The sequence below is a fragment of the Berghia stephanieae genome, chromosome 8 (assembly GCF_034508935.2).
Source record: "Berghia stephanieae isolate SIO BIC M18660-M18661 chromosome 8, UCSD_Bste_1.3, whole genome shotgun sequence".
Lineage (NCBI taxonomy): Eukaryota > Metazoa > Mollusca > Gastropoda > Nudibranchia > Aeolidiidae > Berghia > Berghia stephanieae.
Window position 1 is genome coordinate 43,849,748 of NC_088367.1, and position 14,071 is coordinate 43,863,818.

The 14,071-nt window shown below is 33.9% G+C and overlaps 1 protein-coding gene across 1 annotated transcript; it reads left to right on the forward strand.

Annotated features, from left to right (window-relative positions):
- The first annotated feature begins 261 nt into the window (after nucleotides 1-261).
- Nucleotides 262-9,199, forward strand: LOC144977861 (gamma-secretase subunit Aph-1-like). Its single transcript, XM_078923265.1, has 7 exons — nucleotides 262-362; nucleotides 1,769-1,910; nucleotides 3,096-3,239; nucleotides 5,869-5,963; nucleotides 6,678-6,800; nucleotides 7,739-7,866; nucleotides 9,012-9,199. The coding sequence occupies exons 2-7, from the start codon at nucleotides 1,798-1,800 to the stop codon at nucleotides 9,186-9,188; spliced, it is 780 nt and encodes a 259-aa protein (XP_078779391.1). The 5' UTR covers nucleotides 262-362; nucleotides 1,769-1,797; the 3' UTR covers nucleotides 9,189-9,199.
- The last annotated feature ends 4,872 nt before the right edge of the window (nucleotides 9,200-14,071 follow it).

The window sequence follows — 14,071 nt, forward strand, 5'->3', positions numbered from 1 at the left end:
GGAGGAGGAGGAGGAGGAGGAGGAGGAGGAGAGGAGGGAGGAGGAGGAGGAGGGAGGAGGAGAGGAGGAGAAGAAGAAGAAGAAGAAGAAGAAGAAGAAGAAGAAGAAGAAGACGACGATGTCGACGACGACGACGACGACGACGACGAAGACGAAGAAGAAGAAGAAGAAGAATTTCTGCAATAACCGGAGAGCGTCTCGATAGTCATCATTGATAAAATTACCTCCAAAAGAAGAGTACTCGATCAACTGACTGTTTACTGTTTACTTACGTTGATCATTGTCTTGTGCACTTTAGTTGAGGAAGTAAAGGAGTGCATAAGTATTATAAATATTCTATTGAGAGTTTTAAATATTTGAAGGTAACTGGTTTATGTGTGAAGTGAAAATTATTCTGATGTTCTTGAATCACAATTGTTTTTTGGGGAATTTTTTTTTCCAAGTTGGGTCATCTCAGGGACAGGGGCACATGCACAGCTATTCTCACCAACTGTCTGCTGTCCTGACAGATTGATATGATTCATGCTAATGACTATTATATATGTTTGTTTCAGACACTTGCCTGACTCACTTCTCAGTGGAAATTAATCCGACTGGACCGCGAGCAGAGCTTTTGTTGGTTTTATATGGCATGACGACATGACAATTTCATTTACTCCACTTGATACTTATACTTATATTGTCCAATGCAAATTGATCTGAATCAGACACAGACCGTAGTCTACGGCGTAGACCGTTGTTAGTTGTTATACTTATACAGAATAGGAAAACTTAGATGGTCCATCCACTTCCAGTATCAATAACTCACTTCAACTTCAATCATACAACTATAACTGAATTAATATCAATAATAATGAAAAAAAAATAGTCCTACGTGAGGAGCCATAGCCGGAGATTATCCAGGTTTATATAGCCTGAAACGAATAATTCACTTTCTAGTGCAAAGTAGTTTCCACCAGATCTAACAGACCCAGTTACCCACCATTCACTACTGAGTAGACTGGAAGGTCAGAAAAAAAAAATCTCGACTGCATCAGGGATGTATCTTGGTCCTTTTGTGTGTGAATCGAGTGCTCAACCAACAGAGATATCCGGACTCCTGAATTATGATGAATCTGATTTTATTTACTATGATTTTTAAAATTTGCCATGATTATTGACAGACGGTTTTGACCCAAAATGGCTTGTGATTATTCACAAACACCTTTTTGAAACTTGCCCTGTTTTTTTCTTAAATGTGTTTTCAAGGAATATGAAAATGGGGTCTCTCATAAGGGTGTGGTCCCTACCATGCAAGGAGATTTTACTAATGACACTGTTTTGACTTGCAACCAGATTGTCACATTGGATTTTTTGTAGTTATTTTTTTTTCTCCTCAATTGTGAAGGACAAGGGGCATTTTTAAAAAGTGTTTAAATGGGGAAGAAATAAGAAAGAAACAATGTTAATTCAATATCAACAAATTTTTAAAAAATTACCCAGACAACAAATGATTTGAGTGGTGGCCCACTGTGTATACATTATATTCTTCATCATTCACGTGTTTAATGGTTTAAGTTAAAAGGCTTTCTTCAAGTTTCAGATGATTAAATCGTGAAATACCATGTCCTCTTTCACAATAGCTTAATGAAAATAATCTAAATTGTTGTGAGATGAAATGATAGTTAACTGTAACTTGAAAATTATATTGTTTACATTTAATGCTAAAATGTTTTTACATGTTACAATAAAAATGTCTTAAGATGTTTTTACACTTTTTAATTTTCAGATTGTCAGTGACTCAAGAACCTGTTCAAAATGACTTTGATGGAATTTTTTGGCTGCACGTTCATCGCATTTGGTCTTCCATTTGCCTTGTTCCTCTTCACTATTGCTAGAGATCCAATGAGGGTCATTGTACTCATGGCAAGGTTAGGCATTCGCTTGATTTTAGTTTTAGTTTCAGTGATCTAAACTGGTATTCCTTAAAAATTTGTTTAAAAATTGAGCTTTATATAGTGCAATATCCACTAAAATGTCCTCAAAGCGCTTTACAAGGGGTCCCTGGTCAACAGCAACATTTAACCTGTAGGATGGGACATGCTGCCTGTTAGGCGATATTACAATTTTTCCTTTCATTTTTATCACTTTAATTACTATTAGGGAACGAAAGTGTGGTGCCAAAATAACTGGTTCCAATCTCATTTGAAGTGTAAAACCACTCTTCCAGAGGACTGGATACATACTTTGTGTAATTGATCTTCTGGTTTCAGAGTGATGGTATTTTATTGTCTGTAGTGAAAATGTATGCTTGTCGGCAATAAAGATCATATACATCCTCTCTCTTTTATATCCTGTAATCTGAAGAGTCTGCCTATACATCCTACATAATATGATTCAAAACTGCTTGAGAGAAATCACATGTGGTATAACAATGGTAACGAGATCGATAAGTTAAAAAGATATTAAAGACTATAATTGTCCCCCACATGATAATGATATGTGACTTAAAACTGTTTTGTTTTTTTGTTTTTTGTTAAGTTAAACAGTTGTCAAAAGCCATTTTTTTCCCTACATGATATGCGACTTAAAAACTGTTTATTTCGTCTATAGTGGAGAACTCACAAAGAACCTTAATCTGAGAGTCATGTCCACACAAAATTTCAACTTTAAAAAATAAAATATTAAAAGATTTTTCTTTAATTTAGGATTGATTTGAATTGAAAAATGTCCTCCTTAAGTCTCTCCTGACCGATCATTTGCAATATTTCCCCAAAATGGCAAGCTTACCCAGCAGAAAAATTGATTTTTTAAGCTCAAACAAGCTCTCTACAATTAAATTAATTGCTCTTATTGATTAAACAAGGATCATTCTTCAAAGTTTGTGATGTACAAAATAAATCTGAATAAGAATAATGTATATTGTGTCGTAACAAATGTGACAATTTTGCTGCACGTGGTAAGGAGAGGGTTATAATATTACAGTGAAAATAATCCGAGTTAGAACATCCATTTGTTACCTTTTTTTTTTTTAGGGAATATCTTATAAGGTTCTTATAATTTATTAAAAAAATTGTTTCAATGATTTCATTGCATGCTCTCGATTTTGTTTTCAGTGGATTTTTCTGGCTGTTATCATTGTTGATATCATCGCTACTTTGGTATGCTGTCGTGCCATTAAGAGACAAACTTGCCTTTGGTTTAGTTTTTTCCGTAATTTTACAAGAAGGTTTCAGATACCTCTTTTGGAAAACTCTGAGGTGAGTTAATAGTTAAGTCCTAATATTTAAGACAACGAATTAAGCATTGCATATTTTGATATTATTTTAAGGATATTGCAGGATTACTGACTTGGATTGCAAAATGATATACACAAGAGATAATAATAACATTGATGAGAGTAATATTGATAATAATAATAATAATAATAATAATAATAATAATAATAATAATAATAATAATAATAATAATAATAGTAATAATAATAATAATAATAATAATAATAATAATTAATAATAATAATATGATAGTAATATTAATAATGATAATGATAATAATAATAATAATAATAATAATAATAATAATAATAATAATAATAATAATAATAATAGTAATAATAATAATAATAATAATAGTAATAATAATAATAATAATAATAATAATAATTATAATAATAATAATATACTCTTATACTTAAATGGCGCACAGTATCTTCAGCCATGATGCTTTTGGCAGTTTACATCAACATGGAGATTAGGTGGAAAAGAAAAATGCCTTCAACTTCTCCACAGAACAGTACATTCCAACAAAACAGAAGTAACTCTACCACAGTATTTTACAAAACAACACTGTATATTCACAAGAAATTATCAATCAGCAGTAAATTCGCAATTCCAACACACAGAACCAACGTATATAGAAACAGTTTCTTCCCAAAAACCATCAAGGAATGGAACACTCTCTCATTAGAAATCCTAGAAATTACCAACAACAACAAATTTGGTCAACTGTGAACCATTTATCTTTCAACTCAATACCACAACAATGGAGAATGTCACCGCATAATTGTATAAAATCTGCAGTGATGGGTAAATCGCTTTTGCTGATAAGGAACCCTGAACTTGAACACAAAATAATTTTCAAGGTCACTCAGTTCCAATCTAGATTGGGTTTCATTGTATTACAGCCAGGCTTTGTTATACAGTCTGAGCCGATTAATTGGGATGGCTCGGTTCAGGGCAAATCATCCCAATTAAGCAATGTCCCCAATACAGGCTTGGACTTTATATATCTATTTTTCAAAACACTGTAAACACTATTAAATGCGTATGTAAAATTGAAGTATTCTTCTCATCATTTTCTTATTTTTGTTGAATTTATAATGACTCTTTACAATAGCATGTAATGAAAACACCAGTCGTAATTCCAGTTCCATTCTTTTTTAACAATAGTAATAAACATTAACTCACTCAATCCTAGAGACTTTTGCTACTTTTCAAAATTGAAAAAAAAAATGTATTAAAAATGAGCATGTGCATAGTATGGCAGTGACCCAGCAAGTCACAGGAATAAAAAAAAACCAAAACAACTGACTCTGACATTGTGTCACATTGTGTAGCAATGACTATCCCGCACAAATCTTTGGGCCTCTTTTTCGCTCACGAAGTGCCCGAATTCGCGTCAAAATATGGGACGAAGCCGTTGTGTATATGCTATTTTAAAAAATTAATTACGACGCTGTTTATCGATGAATATGACTGAAATTTGGCACACAGTTAGAAAAAAGGTCATTTTAGATTATGTCAAGCGACAAAACTCGTGCGATTACCAGAAGACCGTTAAAAATAGATTTTTACTCTTTGGAGTAAAATATTTTTAAAACTACCAGGCGTGGAGGTTTTGTCGCTGACAAGGTAATACATGAACATTTCTTCTTTTTGGTTGTAAAATTTCATATGAATATGACGAGTACTTTTCCCGTATTTTACAAAACACCATCCTAATTTTCTCTTCAAGTTTCAATCTTTTAATCCACTTATTACGCAAGATACAACCAAAGGTCGAAAAAAAATGCCGTAAAAGCGTCCCATATTTTCGCGTGTTTTTCCTCTTTGCGGGTCATCCAAATAAATGACACCTTTGAAACTGCATAACTTGTTTATTTATGAATGGATTTTCAAAATTCAAAAACGTTTTTACTCAGTGGAGATAGGGCTTTGATTTTAGACAAAAATTTTCCTCAAAAAGAGAAAAAAACATTTTTCATAGTCATTGCTACATTGTGACAATGCATAAGGCACTTTTCACTCACCAATCCAAAACGGACTTAATTATATTGTGATTTAATATCTGGACAAAGCTACTGATGGCTATTGTAAGAACCTAAATATACAAAGGGTGAATTGAAATGTATGAAGTCTAAATTTGGTTTTATATGGCTCATGATGTTAGAAATAACTAAGGTTGCTGTAGAATGCATTAAATATGGTATAACCTTTAATATTCATTATCAAAAATGAAAGCTTTTATGACGGGATATTGTTTCACCGTGGAGAATTGTTCATTTTGGAATCCATTTTTTTTTTTTTTTTTTGGAACATGAAAATAGGCGAAATGCAAGTTTCTCTAAAAGGATTACCCGTACCTGAAAAGAAGAGATCAGAATTCCTTGCACAATATAATTGTTAAACGTTGCAAGTCTGTTATTGATTTTTATAGATAGCTGTGATGAGTATATCTTATTGATTTTTAGTAACAACAAAGAGTAGTTGTTTATAGTTTTGTCATTAAAAAAAAAAAAAAGGAAATACTTGAATAAACAAAATTGAAATGCTGCCCATTTATTCCCCACTGCACCATAAACATAAATTTCAATGGTTCTATTTATAGAATGGCTAATGATGGTTTGCTAAAGATGACCCAGCAGTCAGATAATGCAAATGTCACACCCAAGGATTTTTCCAACAAGCACATCATGTCATATGGTATGTATATAATGGACAGTGCGATTTATAAATATGTTACTTACTTACTTAGTTACTTACTTTACTTACTTGCAGCTATGTGGTCTTGTCGTATGACACATGCTTTCGTATCGGAAGGTCCTGGGTTATTCCTGTTGGCATGTAGGGCGGCAATGAAGGACCTCTGTGGCCATCGTCTTCAGGGAGCTCCATTTCTTCAACCTACTCTCTCACCTCCCCCTTCACTGGTCCTACAAGTTGCCCAGGGCCTTCCTCTTCTTGTCTTTCCTTCTGATGTCCGATGTAGAGCAGTTCCCCCCCCCCCCCCTGATTTTTCCCTCCTCCATTCTTATAACATGTACTACCCATCTCCACCTTCTTCTCATGATGATGTCTCCACTCTATGTCTTCCAGTGTCAATGGTGCTTCTCGAAGCTCGAAGAGATAAATAACAGTGTGAAATTGAATGTAAGCTTCCATTTAATATACGAAAACAGATACAATGGACGTTTCGATTTCCCCTTTATAAACAAAACAGGATGAATGAAACACTACAGACGAATCAGATAATCTATCTCATGCATCATCATCATCATCATCATCATCATCATCATCATCATCATCATCATCATCACATGTATCATCATCACTATCATCATCATCATCACAATCATCATCATCATCGTCATCATCATCATCATCATCTTTTAAAAAAATTTTCAACTCTACTTACAGTTTCTGGTTTTGGTTTTGGATTGATATCCGGTGCTTTCTCAATCATCAACGTTTTGGCTGATATGTCAGGTCCTGGCACCATCGGCATCCACGGTGATTCCAAGTATTTCTTTTGGAGCACAGGTATGATGTTATTAATCATTGTTATTAACAAAACAAAAAAAACCCCAAAAAAAAGAGAACAAAAAAAAGAGTAAAATATTTAACAAAGAACCTTACTGTTCAAAATCTTTATTTAGGCAAGCACAATGAAAACGACTTCACTTTAAATAATTAAAAACAATTGAGCTTTTATATAGCGCAATATCCACTAAACGTGCTAAAGCACTTTACAAGGGGTCTCTGTAACCAACAGTAACACATAACATGTAGAACGAGACATGATGCCTGTTAGGCGACATTACAATTTTTTCCAACATATACAACGCTGTTAACGGGTAGGTACTCATTTTACACCTGAGTACGGTGAGAGAATGTGAGTAAAGAGCCTTTTCCAAGGGCTCAACTATGTGCCGAGGGAGGCTCGATCCCAGGACCTTCCGATCGGAACGCGAATGTCATTCCACAAAACCACATAGCCGCACTTCACTACAGGTTAAACCAAGACAGGTGGGAGAATAGTTCTCTGCATGGGATAAATGATTTATATCAAAGGGTTTAACTAATTAAAGAATCTGTAATTTTGAAGCACTTGTCAGGATTTTTCCAGCCCTGTATGTAAAGTTTTCTTTAATAATAATGGTAGTAGTAATAATAATAATAATAATAATAATAATAATAAAAATGAATACGGTAATAATAATGATGATGATGATGATGATTATAGTAGTTGTTGCTTTTGTTATTGTCATTGTTCATTATTATTATTATTATTATTATTATTATTATTATTATTATTATTATTATTATTATTATTATTATTATTATATATTATTATTTATTATTATTATTATTATTATATTTTATTATTATTATATTATTATTGTTATTGTTATCATTATTGTTATTGTAGTTGTTGTTATTATTATTTTTATTAATGTTGCTTTTTTTCCCCCCCTCAGCTTTCTTGACTCTCAGCTTCATCCTGCTCCACACTTGCTGGGGCATCATATTTTTTGACGCTCTGGATAGGAGAGTCTATTACAGAGTGGCCCTGGTCGTTGTTTCACATCTTGTCATCTCTTGTTTGGTAAGATTTGCCGGCCTCCCCTATGGATATTAGCATACCTGCCAACCCTTCCACTTTTGGGGGAATCATTCCTATTTTCACTCTCTTTCTTTTTCAACTATTCTGTCATTGTCTCTGATTCCGATTTTCAAAAATGATGATAACGGTAAGAATAAAATAAAAAAAGGGTGGGGGGGGGGGGGGGGGGGGGGTAAAAAGTGTTTTTTTTGTTTGTTTTTATGATAGCCAAAAGGGAGATAAGTAGGAAAGTTAATTGCACTCCTTTCCCTTCCAGTACCTAACACATGTGATAATGTGTAGTTTTGCCAGCTGTGCCAGAATACTGTCTTTACGTGTTTGGTGGCAAAGATTGTGGTCATTTTGATACAGAATTATCCATTGTTCAGAAAATTCCTATTTTTTTTTGGTCTCAAATTTGTATTTTCTGGCGTTCTGATTCCACTTTTAGAATGGGACAGGTTGGCAGGTCTGTATATTTAGTATTACCTCGGAGTGAACCAAATGAATAAAAAAGGGAGTTGAAAGACCAGTTGATCAGAATTAGGAGATATAAGTTGTTGTTTTTTTAAATATTTGAAGTTTAAGATATTAAAGACAATCTCCATGGTGATTCCAAGTATTTCTTCTTTTGGTACACAGGTATGATGTTATTAATCATTGTTATTAACAAAACAAATAAAAAAAAAACTTATAAAGAATAAAATAAGATATTTAACAAGTAATCTTACTGCTCAAAACCTTTAGGCAAGAACAATGAAACACCACACTCAATTAGGGCATTTATTTTAGCTCAGCTCTTATTATTCTCTTATTACAGTGGAAAAAAAAAAAGAAAAAACAGCTTGAGCTTTTATATAGAGCAATATCCACTAAACGTGCTCAAAGTGCTTTACAAAGGGTCCCTGACCAACAGCAACACGTAAAAAGTGGAACGGGACTTGACGCCTGCTAGGCGATGTTGCAATTTTTTTTCTGACAGAGACAACGCTGTTAACAGCCAAGTACTCATTTTACACAGCTTTCATCACACAGTGCTCTTGAGGGGAATCAAACTTGGTACCTTTTGGGTACGAATTAAAGATCTTACAGCTGTTTATTCTCTGATTTTTCATTTATTCATTAATTTGTTTATTTCATGTCTCCAGACCTTACTCAACCAGCAGAGCGATATAGACAACTCTAACATTTACCTCGGCAGTATTCTCCCAGCCTACGTTTGTCTCATAGTGACGGCTTGTCTAGCTTTCATCACCGCTGGGGGATCCTTGGTCAACCTGAAAGCAGCTCTAGTCTGTCGTAAAGGCCGCTATGAGATAGATTAACTTATCCATGATTGTCTATATATATATATATATATATATATATATATATATATATATATATATATATATATATATATATATATATATATATAGTATTTCTGTACATTGCAGTGCACTTAAGAATACCTCTTTTATAATGTTCTAAATGTTGTATAGACTAGAGACAGCAGCTGCAACAAAGAAACAAGATTAAGATAAAGAAGTTGAGGTGGCAGAAATGAGGATGTTGAGATGGTCACTTGGCTCGACAAGAAAAGATAAAGTGAGAAATTAACAGATTTGAAGTTTGACTGAAGTGAAAAATGTATCAATAAAGATGAGAGGCGATGGAGTGAAATGGGTTGGTAATGTTAAGAGACCAGAGAGGGTGTATGTGGGAAGGAAAGTATTGGATATATATACAATTAGCGGGAAAGGGGGAAAAAAGGTCACTCAAAGACTAGGTGGTTGGATAGGGTAAAGGACGATATGAAAGAACTGAGCCTGGAGGAGGATGCCATGAACTTGTACAATTTTTGACATCAGAATCAATTCTCAAATTTGATTTGTTTTTATTTTTATTCTGTTCCTTTCATACCTACAAATAGAAGAAGTTAAAAAAAAAAAGGAATAAAGTTGAACTCAATTTTACAACATTTAGCACACTAACTGATGAGTTAGGAGTGTGTAGACCAATCCAATGTTACCGTTGCCAACATCTTCATCATGGCTGTTTGATCTCATTCTCATCTGTAGGTAATGCCATTATGAGTTGGATCGACTTATCTGTGCCAGTGCATGACATAATTGACATAATCAGTCGGAAGGTGAAAATTTTGGATTTGAATTATTTTTTTTTTCCATTTTCTGAAAGAATATGCTTACTAGAGCATTTTAATCTTTATTTGAAGTAAATCGGGTGATTTTTCATGAAGTTACGATCAGATGTATGGGAAAGGGTATCCGGCAACTTTTCTGACATTTCATACTTTTTCAACTTGACTAGCTGTAAATATTTAGAAGTGAAATTAAGCCTTGCTATTTCATGAAGATGTACAAAAAGGTTGATTTAATCATTTATGACAAGAACTCATTTTGGATAAAAATTGGCCTTCTAACTAAACTTGGCAATATTTCAATTCAAACTTTTTCACCATCCGACTGATTATGTCATTCACTGAAACATCTGATTGAATATTGATTTTTATCATCTTGTTTTAATTTCACTATTTGTAGCTTCATCCGTCGTATATGTCAGAGACAGTTTGACTTCTTTATATCTGTGGCACAAACTTAGAAAACCCGTTTAATTTTATATCAGTTTTCTAAGTTTGTGCCACAGATATATATTATAAATGAGTACTCAATATTATAAAATGTGAAATGTATTTCATATTTTTTGTTTTCATTAAAGAAAATATCTACTTTGACAACATGGTTTATTCCTGTTGACATCAGACATCCTATTTGATGGATAATCTATATTCCTTCATGGAATACCTAGGCAACGGGATTGAATGGTGCCATTGCAGAAGGACGTCATTTTAAAAATTATTATTATTATTTTAAAATGTAGATTTGGACTGTAGTATTCTGTAATCCTGTACAATCTTTACTTGTCTGCTGGTGGTGTTCAGTTGTGTGTAACTGCGGGTAAAATAAACGGTCTTCACCTTGTCTCTGAGGTTTAATCTTTAGTGCCCTGCAGTGAGATGTGTTGTATATTTGTAAGCCATAAATGTTTTTTTTTTAATGGAAAGGCAACCTGCAAATAAAAAAGTGATCGAGAGGTCAATTAATCTAAGAATATAAGAGGATCTCAATAAATTGTTAATTTATTATTTCCTTGCGTAGAAAATTTATTATTTTCTTGCGTAGAAGATGCGCGTTTCATTCAATATTTATAATTACAGATACTCATGTCAGTTTTTGAATGAATTTTATTTTTCTGCATTAAATTTAAAAGAAAGAACTGGGTGGGGTTCCTGACCACCAATAGTTGGCAGGGAGGCACTTACTGTGTCTTCTATCCCCCTATATCTGTTTTACAAATTGCTTCCTGTCTTTGTCTTGGAATGAGATTACAGACTTAGTTTTGTCCTGACCCTGGCCGGAGTTAATGTTATACTATATACTTTATATTTGTATTAAAAAAACAAACAAATGGGACAGCGTGGCTCAGCTATATGGTTTTGCCTTGTACTAAGAACCCGAGACGGCAGAGCATCTTGTCGAAAGGTGTGTTGTGATGATGTTACCCGGCGGGTTCGCGACGGTGCACGAATGTGGACCGGACTTTGCTGATTGGGTCGATCGTCATAACATAGTAGTGTGAGAACCATAGAGGCCTTGTACTGGAAAAGTTATCGAGTTCAACTACCCGCCACGCTGTGTGGCCTGAGCAAGTCACCTAGCCTTAGCTCACATTGCGGTGCTGCACTGAGGCTGATTACTGGGTTATTCCAGTCTTTCCTTGTAATAGACCTTAAAGATAAATTTTCCCTTTAGGGATGAATAAAGGGAATTTATTATTATATATAAAAAAAACACACACACACGCACACACACACACATATAAAGAAAAAAAAAACCCACAAGAGATTACCTCTAGGTATGGAGTAAATCTGAAAAGTGATTTTAAGATTCTTTCACGCCTTGCCTTCCTTATGTAGAAATGACAGATAAGCTGTTGTATCATGTGTGTATAGTGTATGTATATATATATCTATGTTTATGTGTGTGTAATGTTGGTAAGTGATATTATATTTATATGAATGGGTGGGCCGATGGTGGGTTGATGAATATGATATTTTATGTTATGAAATGTTAAGTTATTTATGTGTCTTTAAAGAGTATGAGTGTATATACATGTGTGTGTGTGTGTACGTTTATATGTGAATGTAAATGCAATATTTTAGGTAATCTATTTTTCTTCTTTCTTTTGTTATAACTATTGATTTGTATCCGTCACTTCCAGTAATCCTGGGTGGGGTTCCTGCTCTCCCATAGTGGGCAGGGAGGTACATGCTGTGTCTTCTATCCCCCCAACCCGTTTTCCAATTGTTTCCGGTCATTGTCTTGGAATGAGATTACTTAGTTTTGTCCTGGCCGGAGTTCCTTGGCTGGGAGGGAAACAATCGAATGTATAGTTATAGTTTTGGAAGATGATATTTTTTTCCTTGTAAATCATCTCTCTGTTATGCATTGTATTATGTTTAGTTTACATATTATATTATATGATTTGTAAACATTTGAGTGTATTCCTCTTTGTTGGGACCTGTGCTTGTGTCTGGATGAGACTTTTGGGTGATCTCAAACTAAGTACTTTGACTGTGTGCTTTTGGAATCTACATCTGTCCCCTATTTGAACCAATTCCCCTTTGTCTCACCTTTTCTTTTGTGCTTTAATTGTAATTCTAGAACTTTTTACTATCCCCTTTTCTTCCTTTTTACTGGCGCTGATATAACCTAAATGTGTTGCAAGCGCCGTAAAACCCTTAAAAACATAAAAACAAAACTTCCAGTAATCAAATTCTCCTATCAATGCAAAGTTTTGCAGTCAACATTGTCGTTCAATGTTGCCTGTGTTTTTTTACAAGACGGGACACCAAAGAGTAATATGTGTCAGTGCATGACATAATCTATAACTTTTTTTACTGTCCCATTTTCTTTCTTTTTACTGTCGCTGATATGACCTAAATGTGTCACAAGCGCCGTGAAACCCTTAAAAACAAACAACGTGGGTGTTGGTGCAATGAATGAAAAACTAAAGACGAAGAGAGAGAGAGAGGAGCAAATTGTTTTGTTTATCTGCCTTAACAACGCCAGTCTCTTATTTCTCATTCATCTGTAGCGTTTCATTCATTGTTTTTCCGTTGACATAGGGGAAACCCCATAATCTCTACACTATATGTCTTCTTAATTAAATTGAAACTCTCATTCCGTCTGTTCATTATTTCTTCGAGCTTCTAGCAGCAACACTTGCATTGTTTTTGGAAGGCATCTTGATGCATTTAATTTTTAGAAAAAAGAATGTTTGACGTTTTAATAAAAATCACTGTTTTGTGTTTTAGTTAGAAAGAATTGATCAAAAATAACTGAGACATTTTTATTTTTAGTCATTGTTCTATAAAAGAAAATTTTATAGTCTATTGATGGTATGCATTTGAGTAAAATACTCACTATTCTTCCCACCTGTAAATGGTACCAACACACATAACTTTGTGTGACCTTAAACGGTTTGTAGTTCGACAAGGAGAATTTAGTGAGAACTTAACACTTTATATTGACTGTCTTTTAAAAAAAAAAACAACAAAAAAAAAACACACAATATGTAAGAGCTAAGTGATGCCATCTTTATTCATTCTATTAAATGTTTTATTTGTTGTATGGTAAAGTGTTAAGTATTGGAATTCTGTACAAGTACAAGGGAATTGAATGTTTCAGATCCGATCCGACAGTATCGAATATTTTTGTGACCAGTCGTTGCATTCAAAACGATATTATTAGGTCGGGGTGAACTCGTTGCATCAACTTGGATTTTAAGCACAACTTTATATCAAATTTGGCTTTAACTAAAACGCCTTTATCAAGGAAAATGACTTTGATTTCTCAAATTTTATAACCGAACAAGAAACATTAAACCAACCCTTCCCCCTCCCCGGCAAAGAAAAAAGAACAAAACAGACAGCCTCCTCTCTCCCCTCCCCCCCCCCCCCCCCCTGAAAAAAAACAAAATAAAAATCAAAACAAACTAACAGCCTCTTATAATGAAAAAAAAAAATGACCATTAACTCCATGAGAACCAAGATGAATTTCCATGTCTTTGGACAATAAAGTTTTATTATCATTTTCTCCACCTGGTTCATTCCTCCAACATAATACCGCCAGCCTGACACCTAAGG

Excerpts from the sequence above, each read along its gene's own strand:
- LOC144977861 (XM_078923265.1), top strand. The coding sequence starts at position 1,798 with ATGACTTTGATGGAATTTTTTGGCTGCACGTTCATCGCATTTGGTCTT. Across the intron at positions 1,911-3,095 it reads GTCATTGTACTCATGGCAAG|TGGATTTTTCTGGCTGTTAT; the intron begins GTTAGGCATTCG and ends TTTTGTTTTCAG. Across the intron at positions 7,867-9,011 it reads ATCTTGTCATCTCTTGTTTG|ACCTTACTCAACCAGCAGAG; the intron begins GTAAGATTTGCC and ends TCATGTCTCCAG.